Below are 21,469 nucleotides of genomic sequence, written 5' to 3' on the forward strand. Positions count from 1 at the left end.
AGCGATCACAACCGAACACGAGTTTGCAGTCTCGATTGAACGGAGCAGTCGGAACGGAGCTTGAGTCAGCAATCGTGGCTGAATCGGAGCGAGTGGTCAGAATCGAACGAGTTGGCAGTCGCGACTGCGTGCGAAATAACAGTCGTAACTGAACGTGAGTCAGAAACTGCGCCCAAACGTGAGTCGGCAGTTGCAACTTAGTCTGAGTCAGCAGTCGCAACCAAGTGTGGGTCACCACCGTATTCGACTGGGCAGTCGGAGCTGAACCTAAGCCAGCGATCGCAGCTGAATACGAGGCCCCCTTCTCCCCAGACCGCGTGGTGGACGAGATGAACCCAGAGGCGAACCTGACCTGGAAGGACGTGAGCACGCTTGTCCAGGACAATGAGGACGACCCTCCTGTGCAGGACCTTTCCGCCTCGGCTGGGGGATACTCAGACTCCGTGCTGCGCACCCTCTCCGTCGAGTACTCCCAGTGCCTCACCAAGGCGAGTGCTCCCTCCGCGCTCGTGCGTGCCGAGGTGCACTTTGTGGGAGTTCGTTCCGCTCATGGAGGTACGAAGCTTCTGGAGGCAAGCCAGAAGTGCAAAGGGACATGCCCCCAACGACGACCAAAGCCGCAGCCGTTTTGGTCGTCGTTGGGTGCGTGTCCGTCCGCACTTCTGGCTTCACCTCTGGTGGCGTCATGTCACCTCCGGAAGCTTCCCACCTCCGTGGCAAGATGGGACACCAAGCGCATCCTTTTAAGACATACATATTCCATGCACCGTACCTACAGTCGGTTGGCGCAAAGCATACGTAAGAACTTGTGGGAGAGTCGACCTTCTTACTGTCTTTTTTTCTTCGCCTCCTGGTCGTTGCAAGATGTCGCCAGTGACGCGGTGACACCGCCCTATTGCGTATTTTATTTCGGACAAGAGCTTGATTACACAAAGATCGGCATCAATTTTATGGACCGCTATTTTTATCAAACCTTTTGTGAAGGCTGCGATCTCCATCAGTGGTTTTGAAGCGAAACTGTTTATGGCTAAAGTCCGTGGATTTTTCGTGCACAGTGAGTAAAATCTTTACGCTCGTGGCACACCTTCCCAGTATTAAAGAAGAATCAATGCAAATAACCAAAATAAACCGTTGACGAATGTGCGTGCAAGATGCTGTTTGTTTTAGGCTTTTGCTTTAGAAGAGTTACTGCTGCAGGCACCGGCACATGTGGCATGTGGAACACCATTCCCTGCATTCTTCTTGATGATTGGGTAATTTAGGTCTATTCAGTACATTAATTATCAATAGCACCATTTTCAAGATCAGTATAGACTCTCAGGTAGATAATCAAGGTTTCTCAAAAATTAGCAGCTGTGTGACCCGCGTCGGCCATGTCTACGCTTGCACCGCCCTCTCTTTGTCGTCGCTCCAAGCGCTTGCGTGCCTAGTTTCCTTTCCTTCCCCGGGGTGGCGCTCCCGTCGCGCGTGTCTAGTTTCCTCCAGTTCCTCGAGGCGGGTCTGTGTCACGTGCTGAACAGCTTCGCTGGTCATTCGCCTTGACAGAGCGGAATGGCTCATGACTTTTTACATCCTTCTTTCTCCAAATTGGGTGACTTATTGTCCGGGACAACCTGGAAAGGAACAATTGTGGTAGACATTCCAAATGATGCCGCCATAAGAGTCTCGTTGGCGGGCGATGCCAGTTCTTACCAATCTCTCCTTCTGACCCGAAGGAGCCCTTTGAGCACGAGTCCCTGCTGCTGGACCGCAAGGACCTGAAGCTGACCAAGTTCGAGAAGCGACTCGCCAAGCAGAGCTACGAGCTGGAGAAGAGGGCCACGCTGCACGGCGGACGCAGCTACGTGCACAGCGCCGCCTACACCAACGGGTATGCGTGCACCCTTCACGTGCGCGCTCCACGAGCACTTTTCCCTGGGCTACTATGCTCCGTCTGCGCTGCGTCTCGTGCTATGATGGACTATAGCCATAGCTATGGGCTGCCAGGTCGTTACGGGCCAGCGACGAACCACAAAGTTGCTCGTGCACTTTACGCATGCGGAGTATTATACCGTGTTCAAGATTGATGAGGGGCCTTGCATCCGAGTGAGGGGCCCTTCAAGCTTGGTGACAGACCGATCAAGCATCCCCTCCTCGAACGATTCCCGCAGGTACCAGGGCTGGCAGAACCGGCAGCAGGGCAACGTGACGTTTGTGGGGCCCGCCCAGACTACGCCGTCGCCCTTACAGCCGGCCTCCAACGGGGACATGCCCATCTGGGGCAGCCCCAACGTGATGCAGTCGCTGCTGCGCCAGGGCATGACCGTGCAGCGCATGCGCGTGCCCGCAAGTGAGTGGACGTCTCTTTTTGTACACGAGGGCGTCTCGGGACGCTGTTCAGTGTGCGCATTAACGTGCCCGTTGTTCTTTATAAATGTAGTGAGTCGACGAGTTCCCAGGCACTGAAACACATTCTTGCAATGTCAGCACCGAAATCACCCAGTGCTGCTGTTCTTCTCACCGCTGATTTTTCCTTCTCAGCTTATTCGAAAGCAATAGCATTTTATCAGTGTCTAGTTGGCACTGCACTGCATCTGGGAAGAGACAAAAAGGGTACTAGACACAAAAGTGTCCTGGCCTCAATATCTGTCTCTCGAGTGATTTAGCCATCTTGCTCCTTATTGTTCAAATAAGGGTTTAAATATGTAATACCATTGATAACCTTTCATTTGCATTCATAGTACAGTAGGCTTACGATAATTCAAACTCGGATATTTCATACTTCTGGTTAAAGGAGCTGTGCAACGATATTAAATTGGAATGTTTTTCTCTCTAGACGAGCTTACCGGCACACCTGGGACTCAAGGATACTCACACGCAACGCCATTGGCCAAGAAACTCCTTTGTTGCGGTGTAATTTCAAGGACAAAAGCGATCATTTTCATTCAATCTCTCCTTTGCAAAATTTGATGACGTAACTCGGGGATCGCAGTACACCCAAGTGACGATATCTGAATGCGGTTCATAGATTGGACCCGAGCATTACGTGGGCACTCGACTTGGGCTCGTGACAATTGCTAGCTCGAGGAGCATTCGGGTAGTGACCCGTGTCCAATCGCTGCAACGACGGCAACAGCCGAGCCATAACAATGTCTGGAACTCAGCGCGTGTCCTGCGCTTTGCCAACCCCAGCGCGTGGCTATGATCCACACTGGCGGCATATAATCGGCTCCAGATCACGTGGCCGCCTGTTCTGGCTGCGAGTTGAGGGGGTGAACGCTGCTCGTTTTTCTTAAATTTTTTTCTGGGACTTCTATTGCGTGGGGTGAAAAACGAACGCGTGTTTCATAGGTCATTAACGTTAGGGATCCGTTTTAAGCGGTATTTGTGCACATTACAAAAATTGTTGCACAGCTCCTTTAATTCAAGCAAGTATCAATAAATACAGGTGGATGCTTAAGCTTCGCCTTTAAAGGGGTACTCCGCCGATTTCTTCATGGTCCCCGATTTGCTTGAAATTTTGCTAAACTCGCCAAACAACATCGCCAAAATAGTATCCCAAATATTGGGTCAAAATAATTTTTTTTCACGAAGTTATTGAATTTACAATTTTGGTCCTCACCGTGTTTTTCAAACTGAAAGTCTCTACTGGCAACAATGAAAAAGTGACGTCATTGGAAGTGCAGGGGTTCAGTCTTTGGACTGTAGAATTTGTTCCCAACTGATTCGAAGCAGTTTCATGGTGTCAAATGAATGCCTTGGAAGCTCGCTCCAGTCCCCGCGCTCCAGCACGGAACAAATAATTGGCATATTCTATTTTTTAGACTGCTCGCCCGACTGGCAAGCTGAACTTCCACTGACGTCACGGCCCTGAAAAGGGCGGGTATATTTGAATGTCTGTTTTCGCATCATTTTCATTTGCCGATTTCGCAATAACTATTATGAATTTTACGATATTAAATAGCATTCCAGAAAGGGCAAAGGCCGGGGAGTCAGAAAATATAGTTAGTTGAGGTAGCTCAAAAATCGGCGGAGTACCCATTTAAGAGTAGAACGCAATGGCTATTACATAAAAACTTCCGCTCATTCCCAAGCAGTGCAAGCTTGTCTGCATGGCCTAATCAGTGGCGTGTCTGGCTCGCAACCTAAGGGTCGTGGGTTGGAATCCCGCCTCCGCCTAAAATTCTTCAAATATTTTCTTTGAGGCAAATTAATTACTTTATAAACTGAAATCATTTGAGACTTGCGGCGACCTTTAAATCGCATTACATGCCACGTTTTAATCGCTTTCATTCCAAGCAAGACATCACGTGAGCGTGAGCGTTGTGGGTTGTTTGAAATTCCCACTTGGGGTCATGTGGCTGCGACGTCATGACCCTTTCGAGCAACTCTGGACTTGAGTGCACGGCACTGACACTGACGCGCTTTTTTTTTGTGACACGAGCTGCTTAGAGCTATCGCTGTTCTCCCGCTATGTTTTTTATGTATTTATAAGCCGCTTAATTCGAACAGCATTTTCGTGTTAAGTCATACATTTTGTTCTTGCGGCCCTGTTAAGCACGCTTGTTTCTGAGCACCGGCGCGCTGCGAAGAAGCAGTACTCACGGAGCTCGTTTTCATAGTTTTTGCTTCTCCACAGTTCATCGGTGCTCGGCAAGAAGCGCACTTGACGGGGTTTAAAGGGGGACACGAGTGATGAAAACGGGCGCTGTGCAGCGGTTTCCATAGCATCTTGTACAGATGCCGTGATGTGGCAGCATGGCACAAGTAAACATCACAGCATCCGTGCAAGTTGCTATGGAAACTGCCACACGGCGCCCGTTTTCATCACTCATGTGTGGATGCTGGATGAGCAATCTTAATTAATTCTGTATCGAGGTGTTCTGCGCTGTCTGAACAGTCTACAATGAAGAATGTTTTTGAGGGAAGAATAAATTTATCTCCTACATTTTGCCAGTGTTTCGTGTGTGGCATACCTGAAAATCATAAAATATCTGCTTTGTATGTGTAGCCATCCATGTAACAAATAATTTCATCTCGCATCTAAATGAATTTCTGATAATTCAAACCTACAATAATTCAAACAAAACTCGTGGCTTCCTGGAGTTTGAGTAAATGAGAGTCTACTGTATATTAACCGTCTATGTACAACCCTACATCAGGGGTAATCAAACCTTTCAGTCTCAAGGAACCACTGGTCCCAGTGTTGATGCAATAAAGAATCAATAATTGGCTCAGATCTTATAAAAAGGATGCCTAAACTGAAAGAACACTTTGCTTAGGGTCACGGTGTGACATATATCTAGGTGTAGACACCGCACCCTTTGCAGCTGTCATATAAACTCCTCTCCTCATCTTGGTTGCAAGTGGCAAGCCTGATGGGTCCTTGCCGTGCGGCTAATCAGAGCTGCATGAACCGAAATAGTTTGGCTGATGTGACCCGCTAAATCTGGCTAGAACAAGAAGACCTCGCGATAACACAAGCTGGAGATAGGTTTTCGCTATGTCACTCCACTCTGAGCGAGCCCACTTAAATTCGCGGTTATGAAAACAATTCTATGATTATGAAAACAATACTGCATTCAAAGACCGCTCACTTATTATGGATCTCCAATAAAAAAAAGAAGACGCGCAAATAATCTTTTGGGAAATCATGGTGTTAAGGCGCAAAAAACAATGGACACAAGAGAGAAATCAGACATACATTTGCATGCAAAAAGCATGCAAATACTTTTTTTGTTTTTAAGCAAAAACATGTTTGCTCAATTAAAAAAGGTCAGGCAGTTTAGGGCACGGGTTTGCAAGCCCTGCATAGCAAACACTTTCTGTAGTGTTGAATTGTGGTGGTGGTGGGAATATAAAAAAAATAGTTTTCTAGACAAGAAAAGGGGATGAAAAACATTAACGTTTCTGGAGATTGTTGTAGATAAGGAAGCGTGAGCAATGGACGGCGTAGAAAAAGCCAAAGGCGCTCACGTTAATGAGAAACCCTCTCAGTGCGACGACACGTCACTTCAGACATGGGGTGGCTAATCCAGAGTGGGTTATGAATTGGTAACGCAATTCGCGACTCCAGCAAAACGGACGTCGCTAAGCGGGAAAACCGGGAACCAACCGGTCCAGGTTGCTCCGCGCCCCTCCGCGTCTCTGGTGGCTTTCGCGGAGACGTGTTGTCGGGGCGGTGGCGAACGATGTAATTTGACGAAGGTCCGAATATTTCTTAAGTTTGCCTGAGTGATCATTAGTGTGGTGAAGCCTCAGTAGATTGTTTTCTTCTATTACGTGTTTGAAAGCCCGTTTACTCCACAGCACACGGTCGCGCGCTTTCGATTTCTTGGATGGGGAGGAATCACGGAAAACTTTTTGATTTCTTGTCTGTCTCGAATCACATTCAAAGTGACGACTCCTTGGTAACTGATACTGGAGGGAACATCAATGTTGCAGTCAAGTGAATGGGAAGGTTCGATAGCTGCTTTTCTTGGATTTGGTAGTGTTCGGTTAGCTTCAAGTTTGAGCCACCCACGCCGGTCGGTGCGTTGGCTATTCATCTTGGCTGCTTTTCGCCGAAAAAGCCTTTGGACCACATTGAAGGAGTTGGGCTAATTTCGCAATTACTTGAATCAGGAAAACTTGCTCACTGCAAATGATGAATGAGGGAAATGATCTGTTTTCAAAAGGTGAGAGACAAGTCTCGCAACGTTAGATGCTGTCACGGCGTTTTGACCTATCGCGCCTCCAATATTGATATTACGAGGACGTCGAAGCCAGCAGCAATATACGTCTACATTGGTCAGGTTGACCGGCCACAAAAAAATACAAATTTTCTCCGTTCAATGCAGAGAGGTTCTGCGCAGATCTTCAATGAAGACTCTTTTCAGTTTGTCACCGTGCTGCCGGCTATAGAACCATTTGGCTAAGTTTAAGTAGTATGTCTCCGTCTGTCAAATATACTTTTATTCAGCAGCTCACCTAATAGCTAGTCAAGTAAGCTCATATTGCAACCCGAAGGATATACTAATATCGCTTTAGTGGGACCCCCCCCCCATAGTACGTAATATAATACATAACCTGTTCGTCAAAATGACTTCTCGATTGCTACTAAAACCTGAATTGAAATACGAGTATCAGCTGCTTAGTGGGGCGCCGGCAGGTTAACATGGTTTTTGGCTCAAGAAGCGGTTGCTTAATTTTCGTAATTTTCCTGCAGCCTGTGTTGTTGGCCGAGCAGACGACTGGAGCTGTTTCATAAACGCGAATACGCACAAAAGCTCGATTTCGCGGACAGATAGGTCGCATGGTCGAGGCATGCGAGTTAGCTGAAAAGTTACTTTTGGTGGAACAATTCTGTAGTCATCGCCGCTTTCCTTAGATGATCAAAACTGATTAGTATATTACCGTCTCTCCGGAGCCCATAGTTTCGGTTTTGTACGAAATCTCCGAAACGAAAGTTTGACACGAAAAGAACAAAAAAACACCGGTAAAACAAAACTATGCTTTGCAAGTTTATCTGCATCGGCTACACTTAACAGTCTCAGTTGAAATACCTATAAAATTGGGCATTAAACAAAAGAAAATCTGTTAAATTGAACGCGCCACCTGTTCAGGCAGCCCGGCCGAGCCGCCGCGACCTGGACTCAGTCGCCATGTTTGTTTGGTGGGGGCGCCCCCTATAGGTCGCTGGAGTCGCGAATATGGCAGGGGACACATTTGGTTGCCAGATCAGCAATCGTGGTTGCTAGACTGTAACACGTTTAAAAGAGTTTCCAAACTCTCCCAGTATAGACGGCTCTGTGGCTAATGGCAGCTCCTCGCGGGCCCAGTTTCCCAAGCTTCTCTACGAGAGACACGCTTGTCTTTAAAGTCGTTTTATGGGTGCGCCACGTCACATAGAACTTGTCACCTGTGCTGCGTGTGTTGCTTAGACACTGCTCCGTCATCGACCCTAGTTTCGTGCCTCAACGGCGGCAATAACAGTTTTATGAAAGCGTTGAACGTCTCTGGCGCAACGTTTAAGCCATCGACCGTCAAGGTCAGAGCAGATGCTCCAAGGGGGAAGTGCGTGCGCCCAGTTGCCATAGGAACGAGACACTTTTTTTTTCTTTTAGTTGCGCCGTCTGGACAGCGGAGACGCTGTCGGCCGAGGTTACTCGGACATGTGGCAGTAGGACTTCATCTGGTCGATTGCTTCGCAGCGTTCGCCGTGCTGCATGTCCTCACATACATACATCTTACACCTTGCTTAGGGTTCTGGGATGGCCAAGGAAAGTGGGACGCTAAGGGAACTGCTGAGGGCACCCTGGGAAACCCCTCGGTTCTCAGCATCTCACCATGGGGTTGCATGCTCTAAGGGACCTGGCAATGTTTATTTATTTATTTCAGGTACCCCACAGCGCCCGTGAGGGCAATATAATGGGGGAGGGGCAAGAAAGGTGAATGACGCTGCAGCAACGCTCTGATCGACTGAAACCAGTGCAACAAAAAGAACCCATTGCAACAAGAGAAAGAATACATTTTCTAAACTAGTACAAAGAGATATGGTTCCACTTATCAGATGCTCTAGTTTAAAGTTGATGGAAATCAAACATGTCGCGAAGTTGCACTCGTCTAGAAAGTTGCGTTTATACGAGTTCCGATCAACGATCCTACGAGAACAAAAAGTACCTTAGAAATCGGTAAACAGCCGCTTGATCGAATTTCGCGTTTCTCTCCTTGTGGCGACGTGACTCGTGGTTTTTGAGCTGCGGGACATAGTGACCGATTGACGGATGGATGGACGCGTCCGCACATGCAGAGGTGACCATCCCGCTGAACAACTCCGCGGACCCCCCCGTGGAAATCCCTCCGGGCACGGAGATCCTGGTGATGAAGACCCCCAAGGGGGTCTACCTGAGGATTCCCGACGGACGCATCATCGCCGTCCGCATCCCCGGGATCGGAGAGGCCGGCCCGCAGTCGAGTGAGTGCCGCTTGCGCTCCCTCCCTCCTCGTCTGGAACTCTCGCATTCTCCCGACGCTGTCGAATCGGGGGGGTAGGAGCAAACGCGACACTGCCACTATTTCGCGTCTTAACCCGAACACCATACCAGCAAGCTCAAAACCTTTCTCCAAGGAGTATAGTGCTCTGTGCAATCGGTGGAGGTTATTAGGGTAGGAGCTATAAACTATTACGAGCAAACATTCACCGAAACTGTCCCGAAGTATATTCGCCAGCTATACGTGCTGTTATAGGTTGCTGTGTCATTTTGAGGTTGTGTCGTTTTGGCGTATGCTGTTTTTATGCCGTGCTCTCTTGCGGCATGCTGTTTTGTCGTCCGCCGTTCTGTAGCGCTGCCAGCGATTTGAACTCTGCTTTCTACGTTCTCTTCTATAATCGCCGTGTCCCGTCAAAAGTGACTACGCCGGTGATTTAATATTTTAACCGGGCCATTATGCTCGACACTTGGACGAGTTCGTCTCTTGTGACCAAAGCCAACTGCTGCGCGGAAATAATCGGTCGATCCAGAGTGAGGTTATCGCACTGCCACATGTCGTGCAAGCTCCTGTTCTGTTTCAAGGCGAAAGATGTAGCGCCTGGCAACAACTTCATACTTGGGCATGGTCGCTGGCCACTACAGTTGAGCGTGTCGAAACGTTTTGCACGTACTGATAGCGAACCTTTGCATCTACTCCGCAGCAACAAGGTTGTTCTTGATAGACAATACATTGGCGCTTGACTCGCAACGAGAGTTAATAATAAATCATTTGTGAAGCCCTGGTATGGCACACGTAAGGCTTGTTGCAGGTACTGTGCTGAGAAAACGAAACATTTTTGGCGTGCCCTACTGCGCTTTCTAGCTATGCAAAATTAAACGGTAAAGCTCATGGCGGCACCGGTGGAAATTACAAATACAGCACGTCCCCTCAAAGAACTTGCAGGGTATTGTTCAGTGCAAAAAATAAACTATGCAGTATTGCCGAAAGCTGTCTCCACCCAATTGATGGCACTGGTGGCCTGAACTAGATGCCAAAGTTTCAGAACTCACCATTATTTACAAGGTTTAAGCAATTTTCTAGAAACTTCCGTGGGAAAATGGGGCCCCTTTTGATAATTTGCACCATTCAGCTCCATGTATTTGAGGACTCGTTCAGCCGCCATTTTCCCATTGGAAGTTTTCAGAAAATCGCGTATATAAGGCAACGGTTAGTCGTGAAACTTTGGTCTCTGCATGGGAGCACTGGCGCTACATCTGGACGGAGAATGAGCGTTCGGCAATGCAAGGTGTACATTTGTGGCAAATAAGCTTCGCCGCATATTTTTGGGGGGGAGACACCCCACCTTGTACAAGTTGTGCCTAAATAAATAGTCTTACATTTCTCTCTGTACCTCGTTCTCCCATGCACTCACGTTTTGGTGCGAATAACCGGAATTTTTTCGGGGCTGCGGGGGGACAATGCCACCGCATTTAGAGCTATCTACGACATGTCGCCCCCATGAAACATGGCGTTTCCTTCGCTGCAAATATGAAGTACTATGCAGTGGAAAGCGCTCACTCTCTTTCCAAATGTAGCGCTAGCCATCCGAACCCAGATGCAGACATTCCGGAACTAACCGTCGTCATATTCAAAAGTTACGCAATCTTCTGAAACTTTCAATGGGAAAACAAGGCCCGTTCTCGGTAGTTTGTGCCGTTCGACTTTGTGTAAACGGGAGCTTTGGCGGCCTCCATTTTACCATCGAAAATTTCTGAAAATCGCCAATAACTTTAAATAAGATAACAATTGATTGTGAAATTTTGGTATCTGGTTCAGACCACTGGTGCTACGTTTGGGCGAAAGCTGAGCATTCCATAAAGCAAAATTTACTTTTGCAACAAAAAAACAAAAAAAGAGAAAAGTTTTCTTGCGGGACGCTTTGTATCTGGTAGCACCTCGTGTCCTTGACGTCAGTTTGCCGAGCGGGCAAGTTCTCCAGCAGCCGCTCAGTTCCACTCTTCCATTGCAGGTGAGGGCACCAGTGCTGGCGCTGCAGCCCACTCAGGAAACAAGCAGAGTTTTGGGGTGAGTCACGGTTCTGCGTCGTAGCGTGCAAGACGCCTAAGGGGTGCCGGGACGCGTCTGAAGTCTTGCCAGATGTCCGTCCACCGAGTGGGAGTCATTTGATCAATCATGCGTTTCATTGTGCCCCCGAACAGCCCGTAGGCCTTAGGAGGTGTGCACATACATGTGGCAAAAGAAAGAAATACAGTATAGACCACTTACAACGTAACCGCTTATAGTGCAGGACCGGGTATAATGCGGTTTTTTTAAACCACCGGTTTGCCTCCCATAGAACTCCATGTAATTACATACCGCTTAAAATGCAGGCGCACGAAGGGAAATACCGGTTATAGTGCGGTTTCTGGAACAGCCCGCCAACCGCGCCGACGACCGGAGCAGCGAGCACGCTTCCCTGTGCGACACTAGATAACAGCGCGAGCCGCAACACCACCCTCGCGGGACAAGGAGGTTGCTCGAAGAAGCGGGGAAAATCGAAGAGAGAGGCTTCAGTTGCCATAGCGACGGAGGGACGCATGCACGTGTCATTCACGTGCGTGCGTCCCTCCGCTGCATTGGAAAACAACCGCAATGACAGACCAATCGCAGGTCGAGGAGAAGTGTTCGCGCGTTGCATGCTGCCAGGTGCACATCCACTTATTCACAACGCTTACACACACACACCCCCTAACTTATTCACAACGCTTACACACACACACCAGTCGCGGGCCGGCTTCTTCTATCCGCAAACATGGCGTCGGTTGTGATCGTCGTCGTAGACGGCGTAGTGGAAGCTCATCGTTCCGCGTAAAAGTGCTATCCTTGACTGTGAATTTTCATTGTGTGTCGCTATGACAACCCAGCACATACTAGAAGGGAAGATCTACCTACTCGTGCGGCGATGTCGTGGCGGCGCTCTCAAGACGGCAGAAACGCCCGTGTCATCGTGTTTGTTTACTTCGACTACAGTGGTGCTTTCTAAGCATTTGTGTCCTCGAACATCGCCCGGATTTCTTATTTGGCGCATTTCATGTGTGTGCTTAAGTTGAAGGTATTACTGGCGCGTACCGTATGAAGGATGCGAATTTTCACGCGTTTTCATCACCGGAGAAAAGTGATTAGGGTTAGCAATCCTGACCGCTTGCAACGTCCGTCCGCAACCCGCGACGCCGTTAAAAGGCTGCGCCAGGCAAAAGCCGCTCATTTCGTTCAAAATGTGTGACACACTTAAGACAGAACTGTACTAGTCTGGTGAAATAGACTTTCCTCAAACTAAGCTTTATTTTTCATCTAACATAAAATAAATTCTTTTACAAAGGTAAGTTGATGTTTTGGTTATAGCGCGGTACCGCTTATAGTGCAGATTTTCGCAACTCCCGTGACATACGTTATATGTGGTCTACACTGTACAGCTAGTGAGTAAATACGAGTACTAGCACACTTTTTTCCACTTTTCAAAATGAGCAAGAAGTCCACATCAGGGTCATTAAGCGTGTCCCGCATAAGTTGCATGTGTGCCAATGGACGGCCAAATTTTAAGTCCAAAGAGGAGGGGAAAAAAAAAAGGTGTAGATGTAGAGGGAGAGGTGGCTAACAGTCTGTCTTGTGTCGAATATCACGAACTGTGTATATTTGAATGGTTGATGCCCTCCATGGTAGAACCTCGTTAATTAGGATTTCACAAAACTGGCACAAATGTCAAAATTACCTGGAAGTCCAAAGATGACGGGGAAAGCGTTTTCTCAGTCACCTACCTTTACTTTGCAGTGGCCCATGTTACAGTCGCCTGCTTTTTGGACAGATTTTAGGCCGTGATATGTTTTCTTTGTGAGCACTGTTGTATGCCTTGCATCACATATACACTAATAGAGTTCTGTAATGGCAAAATATAGTATGCGATATGAGATAATCCCTGAAGGAAAAAATATGTGATGCCATAAAATACCGCCGCAAAGCAGCCATTTCAGAAAAAATGAGTCGTACAAATACAGACTAGCGAAATGCAAACTGCAGTTGGCCGAATCAGTAGAATCCATAGCGTCTCAATACGTGGTATATAAACGGTATATGGTATCATCAGGATGCAGAAATGACCGACTAAAACATGGGATCTCACACCGTGTTTCTCAGAGCATTGCCAAGTGTTTATCAGAGTACCCTCGAGGTCCCTGCTCCCAGATAAAGTATTCTTCCAGTTTAGCCAATAGGGAGTTTTATAATCACATACGCAATTTTAGCACACGCTAGCGCCAAGTTTAGCGCTTGCGTTAGCGCTAGGGATGCCGCGAACTTTTTTCGAATCGAAGTTTCGATGATCGAATCAAGCGGTTCGAAAGGTTCGAAAGATTTCGATTTTTCGAATTGTCTATATCGTAAAATTCGACGGAGGTCGAATTTTCGAACTTGTTAAGCTAAGAAGTTCGACGCTTTTCGAACCGTCGAACTTATTACGCAAAAAAATTCGGTCTTTTTCGAACTTTCGAACTTATTGCGCTGCAAGGTTCGATGCTTGTCGAACTTTCGAACTTGACTGACCAAAAAATTCGATAAATTTCGAACTTTCGAACTTATTTATCAAGAAAATTCGAAAAGTTTCGAACTTTCGAATTTTGAAAAGTCAGAAGTTCGACGAACTTCGAACTTATAGGGTAAAAGTTCGACGTTCGTCGAACTTCGAAAGACCGGCGGACGGTTTCATTTGATTTCAAGTAGTGGGGTACATTCGTAATTTGTTTTCTGGAACTTTCACACGCGGTGCTGCGTTCCTTACGAAAGACAATGTCATTTATTTCAATGTTCTGGCATGCTTAGGTTTAAAGAAATAAATCCCCGAAGGGGCGAGGACGGACGACGGGTTTTTGACGATTATCGTTTGTGCCAGATTTGAAGCACGCTGCAGCCGGAGCTATTTTTGGTAGATATGTTATACTTTTTTTTAAAGAATGATCTATGTATAGCGTAGGTAAGTGCCGTCTTAAGATGTGATTATTGTTATTCAACGTGAGTTTCGAAGAAATGACCAAACATGTATCTGCATGCAATTATGACCTAAACTTGACATTTATTTTCGTCTAAGTTGTTTGAGGTATCGCATTTAAATTAACACCACAGACAGTACATATCATTGCCATCTGCAGAATACAAAATAATGTATTTAATGTTTTTTCACGTTAAGGAATAAATTAACTCATGGCAGAAGATTTCTAGTAGTGTTCAAGTTCAGCACGTCATTAAAAGAAAACTTTTTTTTTTTTTCGCTTCACGTTCCTGGGACGTGTTTCTTTTAGCCTGTACACATTTTGGTAAAAGAAACTTGTTTCGAAGCTCTGAACCTCTGAATATGCAAGAATAGAACACTTCCGACGAATTCTTGATAGTTTTTTTTTTTTTTCTCCTGCTTTTTATTCCCGCATTTCTTCTTTTTTTTTTTTTTTCTTTTGTTACTATCGGCACAGGTGTTTAGGTCGAAAAGACAGCTTTGAACTTCCGAACCACTAAGCATGTGACGAGCAGTGCCTTCTGACAACGAGTTTCTAACAATGACCATCTACGCAACCTTTTATGCAGTGAAGAGCGACCGTAGCTATACATATGCATAAATAATTTCAGATTAAAATAAGCTCGACCACGCCCTCTTTCCCCGTATTGTTTTCTTTAACAGTCCGAAATACCTGCAAGGGGGAGAAGGAGGCTGAAGTCGTCCCCCCCCCCCCCCCCCCCCCCCGCTACCCTCTTTCCCCCCGTTTTTCCTCTTCCGACGCCACTTGTATGGTAGAACGCTCCTCGACCTCGAGTTGTGTCGGCTTTTGTGCTTTTTGCGAGGCGATTCCTCCGTCCCAGAAAATAAACCTCCAGTACAATTATAAACTTCACCGGATCGGATTACTACCAGCGTGCAAGGGGTGGCGAGCTAGTTTGCCAGGTCGCTTCAAGGTTTCTCTGAGCCTCAACCTCCTGCTCGCCCCTGGCCGTTTCGAACTGGATGAGTCTCGTAAAACAGTGTGTTCGTGCAATCACTACTGCGTGATAAAGACCCCCCCCCCCCCCCCCCTCCCCCCGGGGGGCTGGCGGTCACAATTCTGCACTGGCAAATATTCTAGCACGTCCGGGACACTCGTCGTCTCATTTAATTGCCTTACCAACTTCGCAGAATCTAGATATCACACCCTAACTTTTCTAAACTTGATTTTGTGAAAACAAGTGAGTCGTGAAAACGTTATCTGAAACTGAAACTGTAGAAAAACTTGAAAATCGGACTTCAAACTTTGAAAACTTGGATTAAAAAAATTCAAAATCTTCAAAGTTTTTTTTTTTTTTTTTGAATTTAGCGTTAAAAGAGAATCGAAACTTTCGAACTTTTCGAACTTTATGCCAAAAGAAATTCGAAATCTTCGAATTGTTCGAACTTCATGTCTATAAAAATTCGAAGCGTTCGAAGTTTTCGAATTTTTTTTACAAAGAATTTCGAAATCTTCGAATTTATCGAACCTGAAGTAAAAAAATATTCGAAATATTCGAATTCGAAATTTTAGAAACCGTGAAAGTTTCGAAATTTTCGAATTCGAAACTCCGCTGTGGACAAAAGTTGCGAATTTTTCGAAATCGAACCTCGGTCGGTACGAAAATATCGAAATTTTTCGAAATCGAACCTCAGTTCGCTTCGCAAATATCGAAACCTTTCGAAATCGAACCTAGGGTGGTTCGCGACATCCCTAGTTAGCGCACGCTATGCAAGAGAGTTTTCAAATAGCCTTTCTCTGTCACGACGCAAAAGCCCAAGCATCTCGCGCTTGCAACGCCTCCAAGATACAGTCACAATTATTATTTCACGCACAAAATGCTGTGACTTGAGAAAAAAAAAACAGGTTTTTTGGTCCAGAGTAACATTTTAGATTTGTTTAAACATGCGAACGCAACGCGAGCGGTCGTGTCCACCTGCGTTGTGTCGGCAGGAGGTGTCTTGTGTACTGACCTATGCACACCATACCTTTGCCGAGAAACGTTTGCGCGTCGCAAGCATCAAGTTGCCAGTGAATGCTGCCAACCTTACTGGGTTTTTCGAACCGAGTGCAATGTCATCCCGTATTGAAAATAGCAGTCGCGAGGATGCCGTCAACATTGCGCTCACGACGCCGCTAAAGTGGCCGCAGCCATGGTCCTGAGAGCCGCCATATTTTAATTGTGCTAGTCTTGGCTTTAGCCAACTTCGCGTCACAAATCGTCCTTGGAAAAGCGCAAAGACTGCGTACGCACGCAATTTCCTAAGACAGCGTACGCTAAAATGGCGCACACAAAACGCAAAATGTGGTTAGCGTTTGGCGCACGAGCAGTGGCGACGACGCTATTCTTTGCGTATGCAGAGCTTTAGCGTGCGCTGTTCTAAAACTCCCTGCTATCTCTCGAGATCCGAGCCGTCCATTGATACGTAACTATGAGCTAGACGCTCCCAATTTGTGCACTGTTGCTTACAAGATCCAGAGGCTTCCCTGCCGTTTCGTCACATCATTGCCCAGACATGGCGTGCCGCTCCACGGATCCATGGGGTGGCGGGTTCCTATCCTGGCCAAGGGGGCGCTCGTTCCAGAGGAGGTGCCGCCGCGTAATCGAGAATTCGGTCGTACGTCAAAATATCCTTGGGCGGACGAAACGAATCCCCGACCCTCGTCGGTTCGGCACGTAAAATTCCCAAGTCTTATTTTAACGGATGGGGGTTCCTCAAGCTGGAAAAGTTTGGGAACCCCTGACCTACATGCCCAACCGTCGGGACTGCGACATTAGACGGCACGACACGCCGGCTGCTGCAATGTCATTCGTTGCCACTGGGGGACAACTTGTGACGTGTGGACAGGACGAGACGCCAATCTAACATCTAAGTTAGATTGGCATCTAACTTAGATGCCAAAGACATCTAAGTTAGGAGACAACACTCGGTTGGGCGAGGGCGGTAAATTTGGGTCCCTGCCCTCTTGCGCAGATCGTGCAGCCCTCGCTGCAGTGCGGTGGCCGAGTGCAGCTGTCGGGGGCGGCCGGGGCGGCGTGCCAGAGCAGGGCGGCTCCCGAGGTGATCAACCTGGACGACGACAGCGACCTGCCGGACGAGGACTCGAGCGAGGAGGAAGGGGCACCCCCGCCGGCTAACAATGGGGCGGCCGCCAAGACCCCGTCGCCCCCCCTGGTGCAGGAGGGACCGCTGGCCGTGTGACGACGGCCCCCGTAAGGATCTGTGCCGGGCCAAGAGCTCCCGGCACGCCACTGGGGCACTTGTGCCGACGGGGCGTCAGTGCTGGCGGGGCACTTGCACCGACGGGGCATCAGTGCTGGAAGGGCACTTGCGCCGATGGGGCATCAGTGCTGACGGGGCACTTGCGCCGATGGGGCGCTAGTGCTGGCAAAGCACTGACGTCGACGTGGCTCCAACGACAACGCAGCTCCAACGCCGACGCGGCGCCAGTGCCGACAGGGCACAGACATCGACGGGGCACCGACAGCCGGCTGCATCAATGCCAACCTGGTGCCGTCTCACACCGGCAGATGTAGGACAGCGGCCAACGGCGGACTTTGCCCTGCGTCTGCCAGCGGAGGACGTCCACCGGTGGTTGCGGAGGACCGGGGGACATTTTTCGCAGAGTGTGGAAGACCCCGACGGGCGACGCGGAGGCGATGTGCGCAGCTGTGTGCAGTGGACCGGTGTGCCAGTGCTGTGGCAGTATTTATTTCGGGACCCTAGGGACAATTATACCGGCAGGCATGCCGCCGATTCCAAGACTCGAGGTGGGGGGACGCAGCGTGTGGGTAGGGTGCCACCAGTATTTATTTGTCTCGCGTGGCTGCAAAGAAGGCAGCCTAGACCTTCAACATTCCCTCAATCCCCTCGTCCCCTGTGACTTTGATGACATTAAACATTTTTTTTTTCATTTGGATTATGCAGTTTGTGTGGATGCTCCACGAATGTGTTTGAAATTTCTGATGCTGCTCCGAGTGTTTCGCACCTCTATTGCATGTTTCACCAAGTTGCATGTATCTGTGCTCCAGGTCAAGATTTCCCTAGTGTTATCGGAAACACAGGTGCATAGCTGCACTGTACCGAATGGTTGCTGCACTACCAAAGGCCACCAGCATGCCTGCTCTTGCAAGAGGCAGAGCGTGCACTTCATGAAATGAATGAACCAAATAATGGAAAAGTTTTACCAACAATTTAGGGGATAGGATTCTTGTTAAAACCTTCCAACAATGCTTTGCCCTATTGGAACTGTAGAATGTCACGAAGCTGGGACACAAAAATTGCACTTCTGTTGCACAGCACGATATTTGTTATTTAAAGGGGCGGTGCAACGATTTTATGATTAAAAGAATTTGCATCTCGTCATTTTTACGTTGTTTATCGTGTCCCAGAGGATAAAGAAAACACTTCCTTCATTAAAAATGTCGCGATTCCACTGCATAATCGCAAAGCAAAAGTCGAGCTTTTTCCCCCACCTGCAACCCCAAGTGGCAGCCGATGGAATTACGGCGGAAAGATTACGTGACCTCGCTCGGCTCTAAGCTGCAGCATAGCGCCCGCTAATGTACGCAGAGAGAGGGAGGGGAAGCGTCCTCCGAGATAGCACACGGGAAGCTACACGGCACTCCGAATGACGTCACTGGGAGTGCGACCAGGTGTGACCCTGAAGGCTGGGAGTGAGTTGAGGGGTGCCCGAAATACCAATCGTTATCTTTTTTTTACGTAAAAACTATGACACGCAGGCGAAATCGGTTTTCTGTTCTTTACTTCAGAAGTGTCAGGGGGCAACTTCCAGAAATCTTTGACCGAAGTCCGAAAATCGTTGCACCGCCCCTTTAAGGAAGTCCAATATTTAGGTCGGAATATTTTGGAGGTTAGAGAGTTTGGCATTTATTTTTTATTCTCAGGTGACAATATATTAAAGTCATCACAAAGGTCATTTTAACTGATAGAAACGAAGAAGGCACAAGCACTGAAAACATCCAGTGTCAGACATCAGCCTCACTGTGGGAAAGCCAGAAAACTAGCGAGTGAAAGTAACAGACATTAGTTTTTGACAGTAAGAAAGGCTATGCTTCCCAGGTGAGCAGGTGTTTCAGTTCAGCAGAAATATTTTCTGAACATGTTGCTAGGCATGCCTTGCTGCCGACAAAACGCCCAGATACAAGCATTCATATAGCTGTGCTGTGGAATATACCACACTTGGACAGGAGGTTCAGAAACGCTTCATTAGTGTACAGTACATTGCTAGTTAATGGGAAATTCAATTGACACACCTTTCACCAAGCCTTGTCGAAGCCCATATGGTCTTGATCAAGAACAAAGTATGGCTTCTGAATGTCTCAAACCACAGTACAGCAAGCTATAGCGAAAAAAAAAAAAAAAAGTGAATGGAGCAGTCGAGAAATTTTGTAAGCACGCAAAGTAATAAACATAGTATGATAGATACCGTGGTAAGAGCCAAGAGCACAAGACAGAAAAGATGGCAGATTAGTAGTTTAGTGCCAGGTTGCCATAAAAAAGAACTCCGGCCAAGTTCCGATTAAAATATACTCTGTGAAAGCTTATCAAAATATTAGGAACTGGAGATGACAAGCCATCTGCATCAAGTCCCTCAAACTCTTGCTCCCATTCCTCCCATTTGAAGAGCACTGCAAAAGAGGCCAAGCACGCACCTGATCTCGCCACACGGCCGTCTCCTGCCGCAGAGTGAAGTCCACCTTCTATGGTCACCGTCGCCATGGCAACGAAGCATCTACCGAATGTATTCTGAAGCCAGCAACAGTTCTTTTAAATACAGTCTGCTAACCGACGACAAAGTAACAGGTTACTAACTACGGCAAACGGAGCCTGTAATAAAGGCTCCAAGCTAGGCTTCTGCTAGATTCGTGAAAATAATTTTTTTTACTGTTGACGAGAGGACTTGCACGACCTCTCTGATTCTGATTAGGTGTACAACTATAGTAGGTTGCAGGTCAAAAAGGTAGCGGCAAATGCCTCTCAAAGGAATTCATATATCCCTCCGCATCCAATAGCGTCCCATCGTTTCCATGACATGGCAGCCAATGCGGGAGGAGGGTCTTGCCTTCCTGTAAATATTTGCCTTATATTTCGACTTTGATTTAGCGTTGCGGAAGCCACGAGAAGGAGATCAGAGTTCTCCCCCTCCGATGGAAACAAATACGACTTTTGGGGATTGGGTTCACTTTCCGATGGATACAAAGGCTACTTTCAGGGGCTCGGTTCCCTCTCTTGTGAATACAAAGGTCGCTTTCTTAAAAAGTGAGGGTCGGAGACAATTTGGCATCACTCTGTAGCCAATAGATATCCATTGAAGCGGAGCGGGGCATTTCCAGTGAACTATTTTTTCGACTGCGGAGGGATTTGAAATGGGTGCATCACGCTTGTGGGAGGAGCTTCTCTTACCTTCCTGGACTTGTAACCAACTATAGCATTACTGGCTGATATTTCAAATCACCTTAATGACTCGAACATATGATTACAAAAGAAGAACTCGAGGCGGTGGTAATCTCTGCCCTCCCAACATCAAAAATCTATCGACAAAAAAAATTTTTTTTTTTTTTTAAGAATTCTTGTTGGAAAAACAAGCACTGTTCCGGAAGAAAAGATTTTGAGGAAGTACACATGATATGAACAGGGTGTTTGAAGTCTGGTTTGCCGATTTTCAGAAATGCTCCAATGGCATTCACAGTTTCTGGATTTTATTTGACACAATAAGTTGAAGGATATATTTGTAGTGCATGACTTTGTCAAGTTCAGCGTTGGCCTCCCTGAACTAAAATTTTCAAATCTACCAAAGCTCGCAGCAGTCTTGATCGCAGTGTTTCTTCCTGCGAGCGTGATTTTCAGGATGAAGACCGTGAAGTCAAATGTGCATTTGCGAATGAGCAACATTTCACGATTTTCAGCTGATGTGCATATTCATATCTTGGCAAGCCATATAAACATCTTACTGAAGAGGGCTCGAGCAGTCAGTCTTACTTTATGTAAGCCTGAATCAAGAAAAATATTTTCATTCCACATCACTTCTAACTTGCGAAACGTTCGTTATATTTCACACTTCATTGTGTGATACTGTGATGTCACATGACGATAAAACGTTGCATGGCACCATATGTCGCAGTGTCACTTGATGGCTTTATATATTTACAAATCCCTCGCAAAGTGCTCTTCAGCGGCCTCCTTGGTGTGCCAGCAAAAAAAGGAGTGCAAAGGAGCCCTACAAATGCTATGCATTTGAAACGCCTTTGGAAAATGCCAGGGACAGAAATTATTTTTGCTCGTGCACTCGTCAACACCTTATTGCTGTTACTTATTTCAAAATCTTGCACAGATAGGGCAAGTGCATGTAGCATGTGTACCTATATTTCCAGCATTCTCCTTGGCGCTTGGGTAATTTGACAAAAGGTCCACGGAGCATAGAAGGTGACACATTCCGATGTAAAAAGGGTGACT

General features: G+C 47.3%; 1 protein-coding gene across 1 annotated transcript in view; it reads left to right on the plus strand.

The window, feature by feature from the left end:
- Positions 1-17,912, plus strand: part of LOC8036685 (helicase ARIP4) — a 58,182-nt gene extending 40,270 nt beyond the window's left edge. Inside the window, exons 15-20 of the mRNA XM_029993392.4 lie at positions 313-488; positions 1,716-1,870; positions 2,151-2,329; positions 8,771-8,935; positions 10,961-11,016; positions 16,967-17,912. Coding sequence (XP_029849252.2) covers positions 313-488; positions 1,716-1,870; positions 2,151-2,329; positions 8,771-8,935; positions 10,961-11,016; positions 16,967-17,194 — 959 coding nt within the window. The 3' untranslated portion in view covers positions 17,195-17,912. The remainder of the gene's footprint in view (positions 1-312; positions 489-1,715; positions 1,871-2,150; positions 2,330-8,770; positions 8,936-10,960; positions 11,017-16,966) is intronic.
- The last annotated feature ends 3,557 nt before the right edge of the window (positions 17,913-21,469 follow it).

Source organism: Ixodes scapularis, unplaced genomic scaffold, assembly GCF_016920785.2.
Source record: "Ixodes scapularis isolate PalLabHiFi unplaced genomic scaffold, ASM1692078v2 PGA_scaffold8__174_contigs__length_109621045, whole genome shotgun sequence".
NCBI classification, from domain to species: Eukaryota; Metazoa; Arthropoda; class Arachnida; order Ixodida; family Ixodidae; genus Ixodes; species Ixodes scapularis.